Source organism: Stenella coeruleoalba, assembly GCF_951394435.1.
Source record: "Stenella coeruleoalba genome assembly, chromosome: 21".
NCBI lineage: Eukaryota > Metazoa > Chordata > Mammalia > Artiodactyla > Delphinidae > Stenella > Stenella coeruleoalba.
In genome coordinates this window covers 16429661-16456547 of record NC_137167.1, presented here as the reverse complement: position 1 = coordinate 16456547, position 26887 = coordinate 16429661, and the positions used below count along the sequence as shown (strand labels likewise).

The following is a 26887-nucleotide window of genomic DNA, read 5'->3' as shown; positions in this document are numbered from 1 at the left end:
CCCTTCTCCTGGCTAACTCCCACACCCTAGTTATCACTCAGTGTGAATATCGTGTCTTGAAGAAAACTTTCCCTACCTAAGTCTGGCTGTCTTCCAGACTTTGACATTTTCTTTAGCCTTTTTCAAAAAGAACTGTCGGACCAACAAGAAATAGTACTGGCCAAAAAATACATAGGACTGTGTGGGTTGTGGGTTTCAGACACTTCTAGAAAATAACAAACACTTTAATCCTTCTTAGGAAAGTAAATGAGGCAGGTAAATGAATACTGTCAATTAAATGTTGAGTTTGTAAGTATGCTGTAAATCCAAAACGACTCAAAAAGTGTCAAATTTGAGATATCAGAAGTGTCAGAATTGAAGACTGTAGTGAACTGATACTGGTTTTCATAGTTGTGCTAGACATTCAAGGTTGGTACTCAAAAAGAGTCAGATGAGGTAGCACTGGACAGGGTTCAAATAGACAGACATATAGTGGTCCAACATAATTCCAGTAGACTCTTGCTGGCCAGGGCTGGCCTTCCCAGTTATGCTAAGAGCTGTCTTAAAGGTGCCACATGGAATCAGACACTAGTACAGGTTAATTTTTTTTAATGACAGTTTTGATGATTTTGGTTAAGGATGAAATGATTGGTCTTATTGTAAATTCCAGAGCTTGAAAACTGACCAAAAAAGTCATTTTCTTGTCTTGTGGATGTTATCAAAGATAGCACACAGACCTCAAAATACAAATCTTCACAATAGTATTCTTAATGATCTTTAAATCTTTTCATGGACTGAAACTGTAGTACCATGCCCTTCTGTATTTTCCTCTCATAAACCACTATACTTCTATGTGCCTTCTACAACTGGTTTAAGGAAATTTTCAAATGTTATTGTTTACTACATAGTGTTTAAGAATATCCCTACTTCCATTAAACACAAACATAACAGTGAAAACAGAACTAAAGCAAAAAATATTTATTTTAATGTGAACTGATTCCAATACCAGATCTATCTTCTTACTCTTCAGAAAATGCTTACTTAATTTAAAATTTCAGGAAAAAAAATTGTGTAAAAAACATAAATGCAGATAAATGTTAGTATAAAAGAAGGTGATAAAGGATTTCTCAATTTTGTTTTTGTTTATTTAGTTCTTGTGACACAGTGGGTACTTGGGGTATAGGATTATGCCTCTCACATCTGACTTTTTTTTAATTTAGAAAGCTGTGTGTGTGTGTGTGTGTGTGCGCGCACACATTGTTTTTTTAAGCATTGTTTAAACACCTCTTGATTGGGCTTTGCATCTTTTTTTTCTAGGTTTTATTGTTATATGTCATGATATATATTTTATGATGATAAATTATATATGGGTTATTTATTCAAGGCCGTTGACATTTTTAAATTTGAATACAGTAAAAAGGCAAAAGACTAATATAATAAATTATTTTAACAATATAAAAAAGATAATATATGTCTTTTTAAAATTGAACATAGAAATTAGAGGGAACAAATTCTTTATAGATGATACTTTGATGGGACTAGATAGTTCTGTCTAATTAATTCTTATACTTTCCAGTACTACTAGCCAAATGGGGTATTAGATTTTAAATTGATTGACATTAAATTTTTTTTAAATTACTTCCTCATTTGGTCAATATTTTGACAAGTAAATTTAAGGATAACTATAAATCATCTAGTTAGCTCAGTCAGCTTATACTTGACATTGATCCAAATGAACAGGTTAACTTTGCATTGTTCTACAGAGGCTGATAAATACTATGTTCAGTCAAACTTTTTAAGGAAGTAAACATTATAGACCTTTAGTAAAAAAATAATTTTTTTTTTTTTTTTTTTTTTGCGGTACACGGGCCTCTCACTGTTGTGGCCTCTCGCGTTGCGGAGCACAGGCTCCGGGCGCGCAGGCTCAGCGGCCATGGCTCACGGGCCCAGCCGCTCCGCGGCATGTGGGATCTTCCCAGACCAGGGCACGAACCCGTGTCCCCTGCATCGTCAGGTGGACTCTCAACCAATGCGCCACCAGGGAAGCCCGAAATTGAAATTTTTAAAAATTGGTGATCTGTGTGACCTCAATACCAAAGAAATATTTACAGTAAACTCACACTTTAATAACAAGAACATAAACTATCAAAACATTTATTTGCTTTAAATAAATTAAATGTAATTGTTTAGAGAGGGTCTCTCTTCTTAAAATATTTTACTAAGTATCATTCTACTAGTTTCAAGTATCAGCTCAGTTTTTTATGTGTTAGAGGTAAGGGAATATAATTCTGCTTGGGCAATATCTGATGGCTTAACAATATAGTAAAATTTCGTATTGCAAAATTTGGTTTTCTTTTCTAAAGGAATATAATTTGCCTTTTTCTTAAACATTTTTGTGGGACCACTTCTATCAATGTGTCTTTTTTAATAAACCAGGTATATATATTATATATGGTATAACTGGAACACCCCATGATAAATTGAAAATTGGATTTACATTGTAAAATGTAATGTCTCAAATCCACATACGGAGGTTACATAAGGCTAAAAATGTTTCTTCATAACATAAATGACTAAAATGTAGAAGGTAGTGTTTTAGCCTCTGGAATCAAACACAAAGATGCAGCCAAGTACATGTCATGATGATGGTGAAGCTGCTTATTGAACATTTTGTAAGGTTAAAAACCTGCTCTCTGCCTTTGCATTATGCTGCACTACTTAGAATGTCTAATGATCTTTAGAAATCAGGTTGCCAGCATGAAGAAGGCAAGGACATATTGCTGCAATAGTTTCTATTTCTCATTTATTTCTATCATGATACACATAATTCTCACACGTGAAGATTATAAAAGTTCACTTAAAATACCTTAAGATGTAGAAACTAATTTAATGCCTGTTTTCCCTGCTTGCAGGTAATCACAAGCACACCACATTAATCCAGTAAAATATTTATGTATTATTTTATGTTATATGGAAGGCACTTTATGAAAGCTCACTCACAATATTTCTGAAGATTTGAATGCTGTTTTTTGTCAGTTGACATAAATCTCAGCACTTGTTTTATTTGGAGAAGTAGTAGATCTTCTGCTAAATTTCTATCTATCCTGTCCATTAACTTACTGTACCTACAACCTGTGAGCCTAATGTTAACCTGTAACCTGTTAACCTTGGCTCATTCAGAATGTCAAGTGGATTTCTTGGGCTAGTCTAAGGTTCTGGACTATCTTTTTCAGTGTGAATTTGACTTTGTTCTAATGCATAACTAGAAGCTTCCCAGGAGATTAGGGTTGTATAGGTCATGTGTAGTTTTCAGCATGCAGAGGACTAATGCACTGCTCCATATTTTTAATGAAATATCTCAGACTGGTGATTAATGGTGTAACTTTGGAGTCCAGAGAAACTCTGAATTGAAGGAAAAATTATATCCTTTTATTCCTTAAAAGGACATACCTACCTTTTAATTATTTCCATTATAATCTTCATATGTGGAGAAAAATAATATTTTGCTTAAATTATCTTAAGATGTGCAAATGATCGTCTAATATCCATATTCTCTGCTAGGATGTAAGGTAATCCTTCTTAAAATATAAAGAGATCTACTGATTAATGGTACTTCTTTTAAATAACACTACTGCATTACTTTGATTGATTTATAATTACAAACCTAGCATCATCCAAAATGTCTGCAAGGTTCTTATTTCAACCAATTACCAAATACCCCTGCCATTTCATTGTATAAGTATATTGAAGCAAATTATCCATTTGTTGATCTTGAATTGTTAGGTAATATTATCTGTATTTATATCTAGACTTTCAGCATTGCTTAGTAACAGTTTAAATTGTCACAGCATTTATTATTTCATGTTATGTTCATATGCATAGTAACATAAATCTATACTATTATACATTACTTAACTTTTCTATTCCAGAAACGTAATATAATGAAAATAATGAAAATGCACAAATATTTGGCAAAATATAAAAAAGAATACCAAGAAAGGCAGAACTGGATAAACTTAAAATAGAAATAGGACAAGATCAAAAAAAAGGAACCTCATATTGTTTTTACCCTTCAGTTTCAATTTTGACTTCAAGAATAAAAAAGGAACAGAAACACGGTTGCTTACATGATTTTAGTTTCTAAAATAAAGAAACATAACCAATTAATTAAAGAAAACAAAACTCTTCTTAACATAAATTGCCAAAGAAATTTGTTAAGTAGAATTTCATAAGGAGATCATGGAGCAAAATAGTAGAAAGTGTGAAAATAGTTTTAGAGTAAAAGCAGAAACATGTTTAATATAGTTTTATATTGTACCTTCCATAATATTTATGAGAACTTTTTTTTTTTTTTTTTTTTTTTTTTTTTTCCCGGTACGCGGGCCTCTCACTGTTGCTCCGGCGCAGGCTCAGCGGCCATGGTTCATGGGCCCAGCCGCTCCGCGGCATGTGGGATCTTCCCGGACCGGGGCACGAACCCGTGTCCCCTGCATTGGCAGGCGGACTCTCAACCACTGCGCCACCAGGGAAGCCCTATGAGAACTATTTTTAAATTGAGCTAAATAAACTGATTTTTGAGAAGGATTAACAAAGGAATAATCTTCAATTTATGTGTAATCAATCCACATAACTAGACAATAATAGATCTTTCAAGCAATCTTCTATAAATATTTTTCTCAGCTGAGATTGTAACAGGAATAAATATCAGAGAGTTTGATGGCATAGCTTCTGATAAAAGTCTGGAAAGATCATAATTTAGATTTGCTTGTTGTGAGTGGATTCATGTGATTGAGAACAACGCAAACAGATTGTAAGGTTAACTTGGTAGTGTAAAAATTTAAGAATTCTTATCTGATGGAAAGTTTTAGAGGAGTTGGTGGAAGCAAAGCCAGATCTTCCTCGTGTAAAAATATGGATTTTACCTTTAAAATTCATTGTCTTGGTATATAAAAACCTTCAGAGTAAAAAAAAAAAAAAGAAGAAAGAAAGAGAAAGAAAGCAATTTACAAACTGGGTGTCAAAAACTCATGGTAGGATTTATCAATATATAGGGGATGTTATGTTAAGCAGGAGGCAAGTTATTTTGAGACCTGAGATATTCTGAGTTCAATTATCTTGCATAACGGCACAGCAGGAGTGTTAACAAGTTCCCTAGGCATCTCATGTTTTCCAACCCTAGTTATCAAGTGCATCTTCTCTGAGGAGTGTCCTGTAACAAAAAAGTAAATAATGCCACAAAAGGAGGCATTCATGGCACCTTATTTAATGTAGCCGCTGATTACACGGCAAAATCCATGTCTCATCTATGTATCTCTCTTATATCTTTCTTAGCCTTAGGTTATGTGGCACATTTTTCATGAATAGAATAAAGTAAATCTTAAGCTCCAAAGTTATGATAAAATATGGGTGAAGCACATGATCAAATAAAAGCATTTTATATATCACAAGCTTCAACCATCTCTGAACTTCCCCAACATATTCCAAAGAATATCGGATTAAACAAAGTACCTCTTGGAGAGAGAATAAGAGATAAACAATCATTTATTGAATAATTCATTTTAGTAAAGTCTTTTAGACATGCTTCCTAACAAATGAGAAAGGTAATAACTCTAATGGCTGGGTAATAGAATATTTTGCAAGTTACTTGGTTTCCAATCAACTCCTTATTGCAAAATTGGAGATGTACCTAATTGAGTTGTTATCAATTATAAGATTAATGATAAATCAGTGTGATGTGATTTTTTTAATGTACTTCAAAAAGCTTTCAAAAATTAAGTAACATTTGTATAATGAATCTCTTTTTTTCTACCTACTTAATTATGAGAACAACTTTCTCAATCATACAGGAAAGGTAGAATATATCTCATGCTGAAGCCTTTTAAATTCCAGCAATTCATTCACAAATATGTCAACTAATTGGGGGAAAAGAAGTGTCTAAATCATTTTAAAAAGTGATTTTTATAAATTTCTGATAAGCTTTGGGGGGGGGTAGTATCTTTTTAAAAATTTTAACTGGGGTACGCATTTCTGATAAATGTGTACTTTTTGAAGTTTATAAACAAATTTGTAATATAATTGTCTTTTTATTCATTAAATATTAATTTTAATTTTACCTCAATCCAGAAGAATTATTTTTAAATCCATTGTCAGGAACTACAAAGAGCAAGCTGAAAGGATAGATGTGGTGTGTTTTGTTGACTGGAAAAAGAAAACTGCACAACCTAAAAGTTGCAAATTATTCAGAGACATTACTGAGGACTGTAGCCGGGAAGGCAGCCTCTCAGATATCTCTGAGGAACTGTTCCAAAGAGCAAAGGCAGGATCCAGGATACATAGGAGTTTTTGCTAAAAAAAAGAAAACATGTCGTCAGACTTCAAAAGATTACTGCTAATCACAAAAAATGTACATCTCAAGTTAACGATTTTAGTGTTTTCCTAAGTATGGGAAGATGCAAGATTCTGGACTCACTGAAATTATTTTTCCGTATGCATTTTTTTAACATCTTTATTGGAGTATAATTGCTTTACAATGGTGTATTAGTTTCTGCTTTATGACAAAGTGAATCAGTTATACATATACATATGTTCCCATATCTCTTCCCTCTTGTGTCTCCCTCCCTCCACCCTCCCTCTTCCACCCCTCTAGGTGGTCACAAAGCATGAGCTGATCTCCCTGTGCTATGCGGCTGCTTCTCACTAGCTATTTTACGTTAGGTAGTGTATATATGTCCATGCCACTCGCTCACTTTGTCCCAGCTTACCCTTCCCCCTCCCCATATCCTCAAGTCCATTCTCTAGTAGGTCTGCGTCTTTATTCCTGTCTTGCCCCTAGGTTAGTCATGACCATTTTTTTTTCTTTCTTTTTTTTTAGATTCCATATATATGGGTTAGGATATGGTATTTGTTTTTCTCTTTCTGACTTACTTCACTCTGTATGACAGACGCTAGGTCCATCCACCTCACTACAAATAACTCATTTTCATTCCTTTTTCTGCCTGAGTAATATTCCATTATATATATATGTGCCATATTTTCTTTATCCATTCATCTGTTGATGGCCACTTAGGTTGCTTCCATGTCCTGGCTATTGTAAATAGAGCTGCAATGAACATTGTGGTACATGACTCTTTTTTTTTTTTTTTTACATCTTTATTAGAGTATAATTGCTTTACAAGTGTGTGTTAGTTTCTACTTTATAACAAAGTGAATCACTTATACATATGTTCCCATATCTCTTCCCTCTTGCATCTCCCTCCCTCCCAACCTCCCTATCCCACCCCTCCAGGTGGTCACAAAGCACCGAGCTGATCTCCCTGTGCTATGCGGCTGCTTCCCACTAGCTATCTACCTTACGTTTGGTAGTGTATATGTGTCATGTTTCTCTCTCGCTTTGTCACAGCTTACCCTTCCCCCTCCCCATATCCTCAAGTCCATTCTCTAGTAGGTCTGTGTCTTTATTCCTGTCTTACCCCTAGGTTCTACATGACATTTTTTTTTCTTAAATTCCATATATATGTGTTAGCATACAGTATTTGTCTTTCTCTTTCTGGCTTACTTCACTCTGTATGACAGACTCTAGATCTATCCACCTCATTACAAATATCTCAATTTCATTTCATTTTATGGCTGAGTAATATTCCATTGTATATATGTGCCACATCTTCTTTATGCATTCATCCGATGATGGACACTTAGGTTGTTTCCATCTCTGGGCTATTGTAAATAGAGCTGCAATGAACATTTTGGTACATGACTCTTTTTAAATTATGGTTTTCTCAGGGCATATACCCAGTAGTGGGATTGCTGGGTCATATGGAAGTTCTATTTTTAGTTTTTTAAGGAACCTCCATACCGTTCTCCATAGTGGCTGTATCAATTTACATTCCTACCAACAGTGCAAGAGGGTTCCCTTTTCTCCACAACCTCTCGAGCATTTATTGTTTGTAGATATATATATATATATATATATATTTTTTTTTTTTTTCCGTATGCGGGCCTCTCACTGTTGTAGCCCCTCCCGCTGCGGAGCACAGGCTCCAGACGCGCAGGCTCAGCGGCCATGGCTCACGGGCCCAGCGGCTTCGCGGCATGTGGGATCTTCCCGGACCGGGGCACGAACCTGTGTCCCCTGCATCGGCAGGCGGACTCCCAACGACTGCACCACCAGGGAAGCCCTGTTTGTAGATATTTTGATGATGGCCATTCTGACCAGTGTGAGATGATATCTCATTGTAGTTTTGATTTGCGTTTCACTAATGATTAGTGATGTTCAGCATTCTTTCATGTGTTTGTTGGCAATCTGTATTCCTTCTTTGGAGCAATGTCTATTAAGGTCTTCTGCCCATTTTTGGATTAGGTTGTTTGGGTTTTTTTTGATATTGAGCTGCATGAGTTGCTTGTATGTTTTGGAGATCAATCCTTTGTCAGTTGCTTCATTTGCAAGTATTATCTCCCATTCTGAGGGCTGTCTTTTCATCTTGTTTACGGTTTCCTTTGTTGTGCAAAAGCTTTTAAGTTTCATTAAGTCCCATTTGTTTATTTTTGTTTTTATTTCCATTTCTCTAGGAGATGGGTCAAAAAGGATCTTGCTGTGATTTATGTCATAGAGTGTTCTGCCTATGTTTCCTCTAAGAGTTTGATGGTGTCTAGCCTTACATTTAGGTCTTGAATCCATTTTGAGTTTATTTTTGTGTATGGTGTTAGGGAGTGTTCTAATTTCATTCTTTTACATGTAGCTGTCCATTTTTCCCAGCACCGCTTATTGAAGAGGTTGTCTTTTCTCCACTGTATATTCTTGCCTCCTTTATCAAAGATTAGGTGACCATATGTGCCTGGGTTTATCTCTGGACTTTCTTTCCTGTTCCATTGTTCTATATGTCTGTTTTTGTGCCAGTACCATACTGTCTTCATTACTTTAACTTTGTAGTATAGTCTGAAGTCAGGGAGCCTGATTCCTCCAGCTCCGTTTTTCGTTCTCAAGATTGCTTTGGCTGTTTGGGGTCTTTTGTGTTTCCTTACAAATTGTGAAATTTTTTGATCTAGTTCTGTGAAAAATGCCAGTGATAGTTAGGTAGGGATTGCATTGAATCTGTAGATTGCTTTGGGTAGTAGAGTCATTTTCACAGTGTTGACTCTTCCAATCCAAAAACATGGTATATCTCTCCATCTATTTGTATCATCTTTAATTTCTTTCATCAGTGTCTTAAATTTTTTCTGCATACAGGTATTTTGTCTCCTTAGGTAGGTTTATTCCTAGGTATTTTAATCTTTTTGTTGCAAAGGTAAATGTGAGTGTTTTCTTAATTTCACTTTCAGATTTTTCATCATTAGTGTATAGGAATGCAAGAGATTTCTGTGCATTAATTTTGTATCCTGCTACTTTACCAAATTCACTGATTAGCTCTAGTAGTTTTCTGGTAGCATCTTTCAGATTCTCTATGTATAGTATCATGTCGTCTGCAAACACTCACAGCTTTACTTCTTCTTTTCCGATTTGGATTCCTTTTATTTCCTTTTCTTCTCTGATTGCTGTGGCTAAAACTTCCAAAGCTATGTTGAATAATAGTGGTGAGAGTGGGCAACCTCGTCTTGTTCCTGATCTTAGTGGAAATGGCTTCAGTTTTTCACCACTGAGGACGATGTTGACTGTGGGTTTGTCATATATGGCCTTTATTATGTTGAGGAAAGTTTACTCTATGCCTACATTCTGGAGGGTTTTTATCATAAATGGGTGTTGAATTTTGTCGAAAGCTTTCTCTGCATCTATTGAGATGATCATGTTTTTTCTCCTTCAGTTTGTTAATATGGTGTATCACGTTGATTGATTTGCAGATATTGAAGAATCCTTGCATTCCTGGGATAAGCCCCACATGATCATAATGTATGCTCCTTTTAATGTGCTGTTGGATTCTGTTTCTAATATTTTGTTGAGGATTTTTGCATCTATGTTCATCAGTGACATTGGCCTGTAGTTTTCTATCTTTGTGACATCTTTGTCTGGTTTTAGTATCAGAGTGATGGTGGCCTCATAGAATGAGTTTGGGAGTGTTCCTCCCTCTGCTATATTTTGGAAAAGTTTGAGGAGGATAGGTGTTAGCTCTTCTCTAAATGTTTATTAGAATTCTGAATGTTTGATAGAATTCTCCTGTGAAGCCTTCTGGTCCTGGGCTTTTGTTTGTTAGAAGATTTTTAATCACCGTTTCAATTTCAGTGCTTGTGATTGGTCTGTTCATATTTTCTATTTCTTCCTGGTTCAGTCTTGGAACGTTGTGCATTTCTAAGAATTTGTCCATTCCTTCCAGTTTGTCCATTTTATTGGCATATAGTTGCTTCTAGTAATCTCTCATGATCCTTTGTATTTCTGCAGTGTCATTTGTTACTTCTCCTTTTTCATTTCTAATTTTATTGATTTGAGACTTCTCCCTTTTTTTCTTGATGAGTCTGGCTAATGGTTTATCAATTTTGTTTATCATCTCAAAGAACCAGCTTTTAGTTTTATTGATCTTTGCTATCATTTCCTTCATTTCTTTTTCATTTATTTCTTTATGAAATTTATTTCGTATGAAATTTATTTCATATGATCTTTATGATTTCTTTCCTTCTGCTAACTTTGGGGTTTTTTTTTTTTTTTGTTCTTCTTTCTCTACTTGCTTTAGGTCTAAGGTTAGCGTGTTTATTTGAGAGGTTTCTTGTTTCTTAAGGTAGGCTTGTGTAGCTATAAACTTCCCTCTTAGAACTGCTTTTGCTGCATCTCATAGGTTTTGGGTCATCGTGTTTTCATTGTCATTTGTTTCTAGGTATTTTTTAATTTCCTCTGATTTCTTCAGTGGTACCTTCGTTATTAAGTAGTGTGTTGTTTAACCACCATGTGTTTGTATTTCTTATTTTCCTGTAATTGAGATCTCATCTCATAGCGTTGTGGTTGGAAAAGATACTTGATACAATTTCAATTTTCTTAAATTTACCAAGGCTTGATTTGTGACCCAAGATATGATCTATCCTGGAGAACATTCCATGAGCACTTGAGAAGAATGTGTATTCTGTTGTTTTTGGATGGAATGTCCTATAAATGTCAATTAAGTCCATCTTGTTTAATGTATCATTTAAAGCTTGTGTTTCCTTATTTATTTTCATTTTGGATGATCTGTCCATTGGTGAAAGTGGGGTGTTAAAGTCTCCTACTATGGTTGTGTTACTGTCGATTTCCCCTTTTATGGCTGTTCGCATTTGCCTTATGTATTGAGGTGCTCCTATGTTGGGTGCATAAATATTTACAATTGTTATATCTTCTTCTTGGATCGATCCCTTGATCATGATGTAGTGTCCTTCTTTGTCTCTTGTAATAGTCTTTGTTTTAAAGTCTATTTTGTCTAATATGAGAATTGCTACTCCAGCTTCCTTTTTATTTCCATTTGCATGGAATATCTTTCTCCATCCCCTTACTTTCAGTCTGTATGTGTCCCTAGGTCTGAAGTGGTTCTCTTGTAGACAGCATATATATGGGTCTTGTTTTTGTATCCATTCAGCCAATCTATGTCTTTTGTTTGGAGCATTTAATCCATTTATTGATCCAATTATCGATATGTATGTTCCTATTACCATTTTCTTAATTGTTTTGGGTTTATTATTGTAGGTCTTTTCCTTCTCTTGTGTTTCCTGCCTAGAGAAGTTCCTTTAGCATTTGTTGTAAATCTGCTTTGGTGCTGAATTCTCTTAGCCTTTGCTTATCTGTAATGGTTTTAATATCTCCATCAAATCTGAATGAGATCCTTGCTGGGTAGAGTAATCTTTGTTGTAGGTTTCTCTTTCATCACTTTAAATATGTCCTGCCACTGCCTTCTGGCTTGTACAGTTTCTGCTGAAAGATCAGCTGTTAACCTTATGGGGATTCCCTTATGTGTTACTTGCTTTTCCCTTGCTGCTTTTAATATGTTTTCTTTGTATTTAATTTTTGATAGTTTGCTTAATATGTGTCTTGGCATGTTTCTCCTTTGATTTATCCTGTATGGGACTCTCTGTGCTTCCTGGACTTGATTAACTATTTCCTTTCCCATATTAGGGAAGTTTTCAACTATAATCTCTTCAAGTATTTTCTCAGTCCCTTTCTTTTTCTATTCTTCTTCTGGGACCCCTGTAATTCAAATGTTGGTATGTTTAATGTTGTCGCAGAGGTCTCTGAGAGTGTCCTCTATTCTTTTCCGTCTTTTTTCTTTATTCTGCTCTGCAGTACTTATTTCCACTATTTTATCTTTCAGGTCACTTATCTGTTCTTTTGCCTCAGTTATTCCGCTATTGATCCCTTCTAGAGAATTTTTAATTTCATTTATTGTGTTGTTCATCTCTGTTTGTTAGCTCTTTAGTTCTTCTAGGTCCTTTTTAAACATTTCTTGTATTTTCTCCATTCTATTTCCAAGATTTTGTATCATCTTTACTACCATTATTCTGAATTCTTTTTCAGGTAGACTGCCTATTTCCTCTTCATTTGTTAGGTCTGGTGGGTTTTTGCCTTGCTCCTTCATTTGCTGTATGTTTCTCTGTCTTCTCATTTTGCTTATCTTACTGTGTTTGGGGTCTCCTTTTCACAGGCTGCAGGTTCGTAGTTCCCATTGTTTTTGGTGTCTGTCCCCAGTGGCTAACGTTGGTTCAGTGGGTTTGTAGGCTTCCTGGTGAGGGGACTAGTGCCTTTGTTCTGGTGATGAGGCTGGATCTTGTCTTTCTGGTAGGCAGGTCCACATCTGGTGGTGTGTTTTGGGGTGTATGTGGCCTTATTATGATTTTAGGCAGCCTCTGTGCTAATGGATGGGGTTGTGTTCCTGTCTTGCTAGTTATTTGGCATAGGGTGTCCTGCACTGTAGCTTGCTGGTTGTTGAGTGCATCTGGGTCCTGGCGTTGAGATGGAGATCTCTGGGAGATTTTTGCCATTTGATATTACATGGAGCTGGGAGGTCTCTTGTTGACCAGTGCCCTGAACTTGGCTCTCCCACCTCAGTGGCACAGCCCTGACGCCTGGCTGGAGCACCAAGAGCCTGTCCTCCACACGGCTCAGAATAAAAGGGAGGAAAAAAAAGAAAGAATGAATGAAGATAAAATAAAATAAAGTAAAATAAAATAAGGCTATTAAAATAAAAAGTTATTAAGAAAAAAAATTTTTTTAAGTAATAAAAAAAAAAGGACAGAACCCTAGGACAAATGTTAAAAGCAAAGCTATACAGACAAAATCACACACAGAAGCATACACATACACACTCAGAAGAGAAAAAGAGGAAAAAAATAATATATCATTGCTCCCAAAGTCCATCTCCTTAATTTGGGATGATTCGTTATCTATTCAGGTATTCCACAGATGCAGGGTACATCAAGTTGATTGTGGAGATTTAATCCGCTGCTCCTGAGGCTGCTGAGAGAAATTTCCCTTTCTCTTCTTTGTTCACACAGCTCCCAGGGGTTCATCTTTGCATTTGGCCCCATCTCTGCGTGTAGGTCGCCTGAGGGCGTCTGTTCTTCGCTCAGATAGGACGGGGTTAAAGGAGCAGCTGATTCAAGGGCTCTGGCTCACTCAGGCCGGGGGCGGGGGCGGGGGCGGGGTGGTGGGGGGGGGCCTGCGGCGGCAGAGGCCAGCGTGACGTTGCACCAGCCTGAGGCGCGCCGTGCGTTCTCCCGGGGAAGTTTCCCTGGATCCCGGGACCCTGGCAGTGGCGGGCTGCACAGGCTCCCGGGAGGGGAGGTGTGGATAGTGACCTGTGCTCGCACACAGGCTTCTTGGTGGCGGCAGCAGCGGCCTTAGGGTCTCATGCCCGTCTCTGGGGTCCGTGCTGATAGCCATGGCTCGCGCCCGTCTCTGGAACTCCTTTAAGCAGTGCTCTTAATCCCCTCTCCTCGCGCACCAGGAAACAAAGAGGGAAGAAAAAGTCTTTTGCCTTTTCGGCTGCTCCAGACAGTTTCCCGGGCTCCCTCCCGGCTATCTGTGGCGCACTAGCCCCTTTTGGCTGTGTTCACGCAGCCAACCCCAATCCGTCTCCCTGGGGTCCGACCTCCGAAGCCCGAGCCTCAGCTCCCAGCCCCGCCCTCCGCGGCGGGTGAGCAGACAAGCCTCTCGGGCTGGTGAGTGCTGGTCGGCACCGGTCCTCCGTGTGGGAATCTCTCTGCTTTGCCCTCCGCATCCCTGTTGCTGTGCTCTCCTCCGTGGCTCCGAAGCTTTCCCCTCCGTCACCCGCAGTCTCTGCCCGCGAAGGGGCTTCCTAGTGTGTGGAAACGTTTCCTCCTTCACAGCTCCCTCCCACTGGTGCAGGTACCGTCCCTATTCTTTTGTCTCTGTTTTTTCTCATTTCTTTTGCCCTACCCAGGTACGTGGGGCTTTTTTTGCCTTTGGGGAGGTCTGAGGTCTTCTGCCACTGTTCAGTAGGTGTTCTGTAGGAGTTGTTCCACATATAGATGTATTTCTGATGTATTTGTGGGGGGGGAAGTTGATCTCCGCGTCTCACCCTTCCGCCATCTTGAAGCGCCTTCTTCCTTATGCATCTTAACTATCTAAGGCCAGTATCCTGTTTTTCTCCATCCTGAATTCCCCTCAGTGTGTACCATCAGGGCAGCTGCAGTGGCTGATGGATTGATGCAGGCAACATTCGTTGTTTACTGAAATGGTAGTCAACATTTTTTGTCCACAGCTTCAACTGGAGCTAATGGAAGAGTTTCAGTTATTAGTAGTGACAAAATCTTAGTATGATTACCAGGGAGGCTAATGCAGGGTATATGACAAAATCATGGGAGGAGGGACCAAGAATTTGACAATTCAGAGTATCAGAAAATTGTCTATGTAGTAATTAAAACAGCTGAGAGTTATGACTGTGATGATGCTGGAATGACGAGGAGTGAGTTAAGAAATAAAATCTTCCAGCAATGAGGGCAACTAGGAGCAGTAGATTATGTAGTGTGATGATGTGAGATTCAAAGTTTAGGGAGGAGGAAAGAGGAAGGGAGGATTATCTGGAACTAGCTCTGAGGTGCACAGAAGATACATCCCCCATCTTCCTGCCCTAGAAAAGGGAGCAAAACCAGCTACAGTTGGAGAGATAATAGGAACTCAATATATGATTGTTCTGAGTCTACTTCAGTACTTCACTTCATAGATGAGGAAGTTATTTTTAACATTTTGCAAATTCATAGTTACTAAATTGTGAAGAATTTTCCAGTGCAAAATGTGAATATATATAAACACAGATTAGTCCCATACACTCTGTACAGATTTATTAAATTCATCACTCATATTTAGAATAATGAATCTCAGGCATTAAAAATTCCTCCTACAGATAACAAGGTAAATTATATCTTTCACTTTCTAAAATGGTAAGTACATGCATTTATTCTACTTCTAAATATGTTCAGCAGAAGAATTAAATAGGAAAAGGTTTTTTATCTTGTATGTTATTAATGTAAATCAGTAATGGGTAAATAATATATTACTTTTGCGTACATATAATGGGAGATGAAACAAATCTAACAACTGGACTCTTTTTAAAAAAAAGAGTTTTTGAACATTGTTCATTCATTCATTCATTCATTTTTGCCACTTCACTGATTTTTTGACATAAGTAGAAATTCTGACTCCTTCTTTTGTATTCAACATCTGGTTGCCAATGGCGCTGGGTCAGGCTAGCCCCCGGGGCGGACAGTACAGTACACCATTTGATTTGCCTGAATTTGAAACCAAATGCTTTAAACGAGTGTATTTAAACTTTTCAGAAAGAGAAGATTAAATACTAGTATTAGGGGAAAATATTTTTCCCTACAAATTCCTTGGCTTGCTTTTATCAGGCAATGAAAATTTTATAATATAGCATTTTTATTTTGCCTTAACTGCCAAGAAAGTCAAAGTAAAATTTGGGGTTCAACTCCAGCAACAAGATATGTGTTTGGACACAATTATTTCTCATGGTTTAAAATGTCTTTAGTTCTGTTTATAGATTTTAGTGCCCAATTTAACATTGTGTTTAAGTTTATAACATGCTTAATATCTTTTAGGAAGAAGTACCATTTTAATAAAACCATAAATATTTTATGTTTTTCTCCTCTTAGTGTTTGCTCTTCATATGGCATCTGCCTTCTATTTTTTCATGAAAAACAGAACAATTAAGGAAAACTGTAATACTTTTTACACTTAAAAAAAATTCAAAAAGCCTGTGATAATTTTTCAACTAGGAAAGAGTTCACTTATTTCCCATATATCACTAATTCTATGTTTTAATAGAAAAAAATGCCTTTAAATACAATATTTACTAATATTAAATTGGTTAATTTATTACATTTAAAAATTCCTAGCTGTTTCTACTTTTTTAATATAGATTGCGTCAAAAGATAAGAAATAGCAGAAGTAAAACAAATTAATCACTGAAGGAGTAATTAGTAAAACTTTATTGTGCACACACCAAAAAGACAGCTTGAAAACTGGGAGCTTTCAAATCAAAACACAAAAAGAGGCTCAGAGGGATATTGTTATAAAGCAGCTTATATAGTAAAGAGTGACTATCCTTCACAGTGATTTTGTCTTAAATGATAGGGAATTGGTTAATGGTTACCTCATATCAACCTTGGGAAACAGTTTAAGTTTTGCTTATGATTTCCAGAGGCATAAGCAAGAGATGACCCAGTTCAAGCTAGTCTTGCAAAATAAGTTACATTAAGCTTTGCTTGTAGGACTAAACTGGTTTTGTCTGCTTAGGGAATTTTCAAGGCTGGTCTCCATTTTTTAAAATTTTAACAGTAACTTGTTTTGTAAAACAACTTATTCTTTCTCTGTGATTTAAAAATATATTTTGAAAATAATGGATCAGCTTTAGACACATATAAAGATTACTTTCTTCATATATGAAGTCCACTAACCTTTCTAGGAAATAAAATTAAATCTATTTTTAAGAATGAGACTAACTAGGAACCAAATAGAACAGGTAACTGCTGTGCTATTATTGTATGTGATCTGGCAACTCAATAAAACTGTTGGAGTAGAAATACAGAAAAGATGATTGATGAAGAAATGCTCTCTCTCCTGTACCAGTTCACATTCAAGTTAAAATGTGAACATGGAGAATTTGGAGAAAGCAGTTTAACAGCTCTAGATATTTTCTTGATTAATACTTCTACCTTAAAATACAAATTTCAACAATTAAATGATTTTCATTCTGAAGGAAATGGAATTGCAAGTAATTGTTTTAATTAACCAAAGAATTAAAAAACTACCTATTTTTCATCTTCTTAAGTGGATCAAACTCTTAGGAAAGGAATGAAGTGGCTGCCTTGGGCAGAGACATGATGAATATAGATCAAATCAAAATGTGATATGACTTGTTCCACTTAAATGGCTTTTTAGAAAGCTTGCTCTGGGTCAAAAAAGAAAAAAAAATGGTGCAAGAGCTTGGTAAGTTTCGTGTGACCTGAACTCAAATTCAGGTAAACACATGTAGCCTGAGTGCATTAGCTTGTAAATATACCCAGTTCAGTTCACTCACTTAACAGACATTTATTGGACAGGAGCGAGTTGCCAAGCAGGACACAAACTGTACTTTCAAAAGTCTGTGTGTGTAAAAGAAAATGACAACACACACTATGCTTTCAGGACCATTCAGTCTAATGGAGGGTATAAACAAAGGAATGATGGAAAGCAAAGCAAAGCAAAGATCCTGTGACAGCTACTGTGATAGACATCAACACAGATGGAGAAACCGGAGGGTGGGAGGTAAATCTGAACTCTGGAGGAGCAGGAAAGCTTCACGGGGGACATACTGAATTAGGACTTGAAAAATATCCAGTTATGGAGAAGTGGATAAGAATTTCAGGCCTAGGGAACAGATGATGAGAATGCACAGAAGTGGCATGTTTTCAGAAACATGGAAATTTGGGTAATTCTTGCACGGTGAAGTGGTGTGAAATAGAGCTATAAAAGTAGAATTGAATTGTATCATGAAGTGGCCTATATAAATGTGAATTTTGTTCCAAGCAGAGATTGAGGAATCAATAAATGTATTATTTTGTTTTGCTTTAATTCAAGAATATCAATATTTTTAATTTTAAAATATTTTATAAGAATAACAGTGGATATGAAGAATTAATGTAAGGAGGAAATGGTTATTGTGATGTGAGCTACAAGTCTATTACAGGAGTGATCACAGGGAAAACAGGTTTAAGAAACATCTCTGACATAGCTGATTGGATATTGAGGAAAAGGAAGATAGAGAGTTTAGTGATAATGTAGGTTTATTGAAAAAATGAATAATATCTATCAGTGAAGGTAAGAAAACTTACTTGGTAAAGCTGTATAAATTCAAGAAATGACATATCAAATTTTTGCCGTCTACACTGAACAATATGGATAATTAATTATGCTCTCTTTTAGGATTGCAAGTAGGGAGACTCTCATAGGTGGTATACTTTAAAATATGTGTGCAGAGGACTGTCAGAAGTACACTCTCTTCCTCTAGAACCTGAGAAAAAATTTTTAAATTTGCAGGGCAGGTATAGAGACACAGATGTAGAGAATGGGCATGTGGACACTGGGGGTGGGGAAGGGGAGGGTGGGACGAAATGGGAGATTAGGACTGACATATATACACTACCATCTGTAAAATAGATAGCTAGTGGGAACCTGCTATAAAGCACAGGAAGCTCAGCTCTGTGCTCTGTGATGACCTAGATGGGCGGGATGGGGGGGGGCATGGGAAGGAGGTCCAAGAGGGAGGGGCTATATGTATACATATAGCTGATTCACTTCGTTGTACAACAGAAACCAACACTACATTGTAAAGCAACTATGCTCCAATTAAAAAAGAAAAAAAATGAACCAGACTCTTACTGAAACGTAGATAATGGCAGTGTGAGGTTGTATCTTACCATTTAAGACCGTGCATGTATCAGATATTTATTTAAGAGACTGAAATGTTTAAAGGAATTTTAAAATATATTTTGTTCAATTAATCTTTAAATATTTGCAGTTTAGAAAGCCTAGACTGTAATCACCCACCAGAGACAAAGTATCTCATAATAGTTGACAGGGGAGATTCTTTACCCATATATCTGGGTTCAAATACTTCCTGTTATTTATTAGCTGTGTGACTTAGAGCAAGTGACTTATACTCTCCTTGCTGAAGTGTCTTCATCTGTAAAACAAGAATGATAATAGACAATACTATTATTAGTAGAGTACTGTAATTACAATGAGGAATAAATAATAAAAGTAAACACTAAGAGTGCCCTTAGCAAAGGCTAGTAAGCACTGATCTAAGCATTTTAATACATGTTCTTATTAATTCCTTATGCGAAGCCCACAGATTATGTATTATTACCCTATTTACAGATGAGGAAATCATGGGAGAGATGCTGACTGACTTGCCAAGTCAAGAAGCCAGTGTTTGTCAGACTCACTCTTTGAACTCAAACAGTCAGGATTCACTGTCTGTCTTACAACCACTTTATTTCCTGATTCTTTCATGGGTGATTTTATTTTAAGCTTTAAAGGTAGGTGAGCTCACATATGTAAAGTATTTAAATCTTTACATGTATGTCTGGCATTGACTAAGTGCCAGTAAATGTTAGTTGCTTTTCTTACTACTACTCTTTCTACTACAATTTAATAGTTAACCTATGAATGTCAGAAACTGAAGTGCCTGATATACATATAACATCTTATGTGCATAAGTGCACAGCATCTTCTCGTCAGTGTAACTGATACTTTGTTAGAGAAGTCTCTATCACAGCAGCTTGTTACTAGTAACATTCTCTCTCTCTCTTTTTATATGCCTGGCTTATTGTTTGTCTGCTTTAAACTACATAAGAGAAGAAAGTTTGTCTACCCTTTTTCTGTTTCATACCCAGCAAACAGCTGGACACATCATAGGCCCTTAGTAAATATTTGTGATAAACAAAGGTGAACACAATAGAAATAAGAAGAAAAGGATCTTTTTTCCCTTAGTAAATATTTTTGATAAACAAAGGTGAACATAATAGAAATAAGAAGAAAAGGATCTTTTTCTTCCCTCAGTCACTTGCATAGCCTATCAACAACATCGAAATGAGGACACAGTGCATTATTTTTCTATAACCATTAACAAGGTGACAAGCAGGCCCTTGGCATAAAGAATGTGAGCATAAGAGAATTGTAAGAGAGGGCTCTCAGGCCCCCTTAATGGTACCATTGCCTCTCTCCCTGGATTACCTACCTCCTTTGTCTCAAGAGAAGCGTAAGAAGGCAAATATATTTCCTAGAGTCGCAGCCAAGATGCAGGTCAGCTCCAGAAAACTATGAAATACCTGCTACAGGAGATTTCTTGGTTTTGGAGGAAAAATATTTGAATTCAAAGAAGAAATTTTTCTTCCTCCAAAAGAGATATGTATACTAATATATTGTGCAGAATAATACTTACTTACCCTTATAGACTTACATATCTTATTTCTATTTGAGAGTTAATACTACCAGATAACTTTTCTCCCCTTCATGTTCTCAGCAAGAATAAACCATAAGGAGTATTGATATGTTTATTTTAATATCTGAAACTAGACCCTAGCTTTCAAAGTTTTGGAGCACAGAATTATAATATAAAGAAACATGAAGAGGGAATATTTTTTAAAAAGAGTGAAAACCAATGATTTATTAGTGGAAGTTATTTTCTTATATGGAGACCTTTGGAGAAATGAACACAAGAAAGAAGATATGAAACCTTCTTAAATGTCAGTTTTTTGGTAAGAAGTAATTTCTTGGTACTGATTTTCACCTAAGAATGTGTTTGCGATAAGATTTATAAATTGTTTAGGATTGATTGAAAGAGTTGCTCTTAGTCTTATCATATATTTTTTTATCACATATGTATATTTTAATTAATCATGTTATAATTAATATATGAGTGTATATTGTGTAAAAGGTCATGCTGTGGACCTAAAATGTATAAGCCATGGTTCTAATCCCAAAAAATGTCATCGGGGTGATATATCAGTATAATGCAGAAAGGACAGTGTGATTCGTCAGTGAAAACAATGCTCTTACATGCATTGCATTTTGTTTACCAACAACAGTTACTCGATTTTGACTCAGTTCACCTGATCACATTTTAATAAATCAGTAAAACATACTGATGTCACCTGAATACAGTGTGAAGAATTGTCTGTGACCTCTGATAGCTATATGTTTGTAGCTTTAGTCAGTAAAATGATTGCTGTTTTTACCATAGTAGAATTTTAATCTAGATACAAAAATTTAATTCAGAGGGGAAATTTGGTGGAATCATGTAATGAAAAGGAAAGAATGCCAGGGATAGAACCTCAATAGGATCTCTCTGGTTAGAGTAAGAGAAAGAAGTTGATATGTTGTAAACAAAGAGACGTGATGATGAAACTCTCAATTCTAACCCAGAGCTCTTTCTCTAGTAAATCAAATTAAATACTTATTGCCTCTTTAAAATGGACTTTTCTCTCATCTTAAAATATTTAATAAAGTAATACTTATTTTAATATACTTACATAGTTCTTATAGTGTACATTCTAATGGTTATGCTTTTTTATGCTACAGTTCACAGAAACTTATGTTTAGTAATTCAAATATGAGCATATAGTGTCATCAATTTTTTAAAATCTAAACAACAGTCATATATGTTATATCATGAAAATATTGAAATATATGAATGAAAATTCAACCAACATATATTTACAATGTTTTGAACCATGAGGTGCTTTATAGGCTTCTGCTCTTTCTTAACATTCAAATTAATTTTATTTAATTCAAAGCTCCTTCTTTAAATATAGGGGCAACATGTATTTAATTTTGCCAATTTAAAATAAAATATTTTGTGCTTTAATTAGCCATTCTCTTTGTGCAGTATCCTTACTGGGTATACTGTAATTATTTGCAAATAGTCCTTACTCCACAATCCATATTGTAAACAGAATTTGAATACGCCCTTTGAAAGGAATGAGGGAATTAATTAAATATATTTGATATATTTTCAAAAAAGAACGTCTGCAGCCTAGAAATACCAATGCAAAAAGGACTAGATTTTTTTTTAACTGCAGGTGTAATACTTTTGATTTGTTGCAAAAATAAATGAGTTGCGATGAGACAGAATGAAATTAGCGTGGTTTTGTACAGCTGTGTCTCATTTCAGAGAATAAATCTATTCTTAAAAATGCAGAAAATTACTTTAAAATATTAAGCCTTAGTTTAGACATACTAGCAAACCCCACTTTTAAAGGAACATTTGTTTGTGTATGTGTGTGTGTGTGTATGCGTGTGTATCTTTGCTCAGTGCTTTGCATATAGTCAGAAGGGACAAAACAGCTTTAGGGGAAAAAAACTATAAAATCTTTATTATGTATATCCAAATCACAAATTTCAAATTCTTTTCTCGAAAGAGTTTTTATATGGCTCATGTATGAAAGCACTTGTGTATTTACATTGGCATAGAAGTGACAAAGCACCTACATGTTGAGGATGGTATTGGGAGAGATTTTCATAGAATTTCAATATCTAGATTACAAGCTCCATGAGGACAGGTACTGTTTTATGTTTTGATCCCTGAAATGTTCCAAGCCTGTATGTTGTACAGAGTGAGCACTCAATATATTCATTATTCTCAGAATACTTATGTTGAATGAATGAATGGACAATTTGTAAATGATCACCATGCTTGTTTTAGATAATAAAAAGGAGAATGTAGCCAGTTGTAAGTTACTTGTTTGAGACAGGTAGTGGCAATACCTCATACATAGGTTCCTAAGGCAGTGATATTGTCTTCAGTAAAATATTTTATTCTTAAGTGCTAAATCAATGATAAAAGTAAACATCTAACCCAGGTTATTTGTACTAAAATGTTATACTCTTTTATTCTATATACCTCCTTTCTTAAATCATCCTATGATTTACAAAGCATTTCTCCGTGATCTAGGTACATAAAGTAATATCAATTTTATTATGACAATTTATTTGTCCATTCAATAAACACTTAGTAAATGCTTTCCTTCAGCAGTATGCTAAGTAGTGGGAATAAAATTGTGTACACGTGACTGCCACAGTCCCTGCCCCATGGACATCTCCTCTTGTGACAGAAACAAATAAAAAACAAGTAAACACATACATTAGCAAAATAAATTTGTCTTGTGATAGTGCTTTGAACAAAATTAATGGAGATTGGGAGTTTGGGGATTGAATGAGTCTGTAGTTACAGTGATCAGGGGATGCACTTTCAAGGAAGTAACATTTAAGCTGAGATCTGAAAGTTGCAAGTTCAGCTTAAAAGTGACTTCCCCATTTGTATAGGGTCTAAAATATCTCCAAAGGCAGGTATCTATGCCACTGGGAGGGGGGCAAGGAGAGAGGTTACTACAGCTGTGATGTGCAGTCATCAGTAGAGTTGGAAATGTTTGCATCGAGTAGTTAATTCCTATTTACCAAAATGGAAACGTCCCTATTATGTCAAATAGTTATTATGAGGCACCCATATTTTTTATGTTGGTCAACCAATGTTTGGGATGTTAAAATAACTGCCTAATAGAAAACAAAGAAATAGAATTTTAATAATACCCAAGCAAGTGCAGTATAAATTTATATATCAAATCTTGACTATATTTCTATTTTTTATTTGATTTCTTTATTTTATACATGTTTCCCAGGATAGTCCACTGGTCTTACAGTCTGACAGGAATGTAACAGTGAATGCAAGAAATCACATGGGGCAGTTAACTGGACAGCTGACAGTAGGTGAGTGCTTTGGGGTAAAGATTGCTCATACCATCTTACTCCATTTAAAACTCTGTGGTTGTTTAAATTGGGAAAAGCAGAAGTATATTATTTCTCTAATATATATTTAGGCATCCCATTCCAGCCCAATTAGCTTGCACATGATTTGATTTGTCATAGGCTAGTTATGGTCATTGTTACTCTTGTCACTGTGTTATTGTGATACTGAATTACATATATTTTGCTGTTATTACTCTTGAATTATGAAATGTAGCACTTTCCTAACAATATCTCCCTAGTATATGTTAAATTATAGTAAATAGGCTAAAACAAACATGAGATGTAACATCTATGTATCCTTTGTTCTAAACAAATAATTTACTAATTATTATCTGCTTATAAAATTAGAAAAAATAATACAGTAATTGAATATAAAAAATCTTAACATTGATCAATTACTTATAAATTTGATGTTGAAATTATATATATCTTAAGGTTTATAGGGTTTAGAAGTTGTAAATATAAGTTTATGATAAAATATTACTAATGTTTTCTCATATTGTCAAAAATTAATTTAGAGATTCGTTAGTGGCAGTATTATTTGAATTTTTATAAGAAAAAAGGGAAACTAAAAGTCAGTTGTAATTATGTAAAATGATACAAAGACTTGATTTGTGTGTAATTGCTAAAATATTTTTAAAATACTGTATTTTTCTGTGGGAAAATTACCTAATACTTACTGATATTGTATATGTATGATAGTATATTATAAAGAGTAAATTGCAATTTTGAGGGCTGAGTTATCCTTATCTTGAGAAATTAATCATCATGTAATGCAAATGTATGTTTCCAGTATTTCTAATTAAATTACAAAAGAGTATGACATATGAAATGTGAGATTTATAAACATGAACTTGATTCTGTCCACTTATTTCTAGGTATATGAAACACTTTTTGATGTTACTCACTTTAATGAAGCCAAAAGTGAAACTTACATTGTGGCATATGTGTATTTTGAAAAAATATGATTGCATTTTATTATAATTATTAAATTTTATTTTGCATTTTATTTACATTATAAAAGTTGGTCAGTAGATATCTATCAATTGCTACATTTGATAGTATTTTGTGACATGATATCAATTACAAGGGGGGGCTATAGACAAATGGATTAAAATTAGAGAAAAGAAATATGTCTGTGGACACAGAACTGATTCAGAAGCACCAGGTGCTTAATTTAAATGTCCATGCCAATTTACTATTGCTATGTTGGAACTGCAGAAACAGGCCTAAACTGGGCAGATTTTCCATATCATAATTTTTTTTAATGTTGAGAACTCTTTAGCTAGATAGAACTTTATTCTGCATCCTTTTCTTGGTTAAAAAAAATAAAAAAAAGTCCATAGTGGAAATGCCAACCTGTAAATTAAACACGCAAAGACCATATACCAATGTCCATTGTCACATGCAATCACTACATAACTACTGTACTACCTATAGAGCAAAGAGGCTGTTTGATTTTATGAAGGATAATCAAATGCCATTTACATTTTGCTACCTGCTTTCCTGCAGTAAATAAAGAATAATAGTATTGTGATTGTGTTTTCAACCACTGTTCCAAGTTGATTTTAACGTAGAATCAATATTTTCCAATTACACGAAAAGAAAGAGAGAAGAATGAAGAGGAACAGAAAGGGTGATAGGTTAAGGAGAAAGATTAAGCTTAGTTTTAAATGAAGCAAGTCTATTTAATGATGCAGCATCTTATTTCTGTGGATAGAAACATACTCATTCCAGTGAGGCTTAAGCTGAAAACTGTTTAATATCCTGGTCCTCTGAATGTACTGTTGGTGACCTCCATCTTTTCACTGCTTTGTATGTTTCAATAAACATACAGAGAACAAAGGAAGAAGTAGATAAAGGGGAGTAGGTCAGGCATAATGTATTCATTTTCGGAGTCAAACCATATGGGACTCCAAAACAATAATTATCTCTTGGAGACTCACTTTTCTCATCTCTAAAATAGAGATACGGACATTTATTTAGAATCATACATAAGAATTGGGGCAATTTCATTGTCTGCAAATCTTAGGCAATTAAATCTCGAATTGGTTATTATTTGGATGATGGTGATTGTAATTTTTGGTATCACTTAAGTTACAAATACATTGCTATCATGTGAAAAATTTCATGATGCTTTTCTATCCAATGTGTCTCTGGGATAGTATCACAGAAAGTGTGCCTGATGTGTGGATAATGTTTTAATCATGTCATGATAAAATTATCTTTAGGTAGACTTTGAAGAGATAAATGGATGGATTCAAGCAATGTATTCAGTCAGGATTCATTTTTAATTATATTGACATAAAGTAACTGTTTTAAGCCTCTTTTCCTATTTCCTTTTTTTCATTCTTTCAGTTTTTGTTTAGGGGCATGGTCTTGATTATAGTTTAGGCATGACATTACTTGGCAATATTTTAAAAAATATGCTACTGCAAAATAGACTAATATTTATGGAAAATAAATTCAGTTATTCTTCACTGTCTAGGTAAAAAAATTCTAATCTCTACCCTAAATCTATCAATCATGATTAGGAAAGTATAGTCAATTCTACCAATGTGACAGACTTTGAATATTTTCCACATTTTATTTTCATTGTAAATGGGAAAAGAAAATTTCCCTTATCAGTAGCTACTTGTAACATTTTTCTCAAAAATACATATAAGATTGTTCAACCAAGCAAATATCCACTGCCCTTGTACTCTGCCCTTCTAGTTTTGTTTACAAGTCTACCTTCCTACTGATCCAGTTCTCAGGGATACGTGTAGTCCATGGCCTAGGCAGACCGGTGTGTTAATTCTAATCCAAACTCACTCTAAGAATATGAAACCAGATTATTTATAATCCAATAAGGCAAATAAAATATTTTATATATATGCCAGCTCAAGACATAATCAAAACTAAAACGAAACATTTTTAGAATTTGGGTAAATTTTAAAAATGACAAATATTGTTGTATGCTTAAAGTGCCAGGCTTTATGTAAATTTCTGATATATCAGAATCTCCCTATGAAATTTAAGACTGTAATTTCTTTTTGACTCTCATTTGTTTTTTTTTTATTTATATATTTTTAACATCTTTATTGGAACATAATTGCTTTAAAATGGTCTGTTAGTTTCTACTTTATAACGAAGTGAATC

The 26887-nt window shown here is 35.1% G+C and overlaps 1 protein-coding gene across 9 annotated transcripts in view; it reads left to right on the top strand.

Annotated features, from left to right (window-relative positions):
- The window catches only part of SGCZ (sarcoglycan zeta), a 920121-nt gene that overhangs the window by 801475 nt on the left and 91759 nt on the right, over positions 1–26887 (top strand). For all 9 annotated transcript variants that reach the window (XM_079908978.1, XM_079908974.1, XM_079908973.1 and 6 more), the window contains one exon: positions 23620–23707. In XM_079908978.1, coding sequence (XP_079765104.1) covers positions 23620–23707 — 88 coding nt within the window. The remainder of the gene's footprint in view (positions 1–23619; positions 23708–26887) is intronic.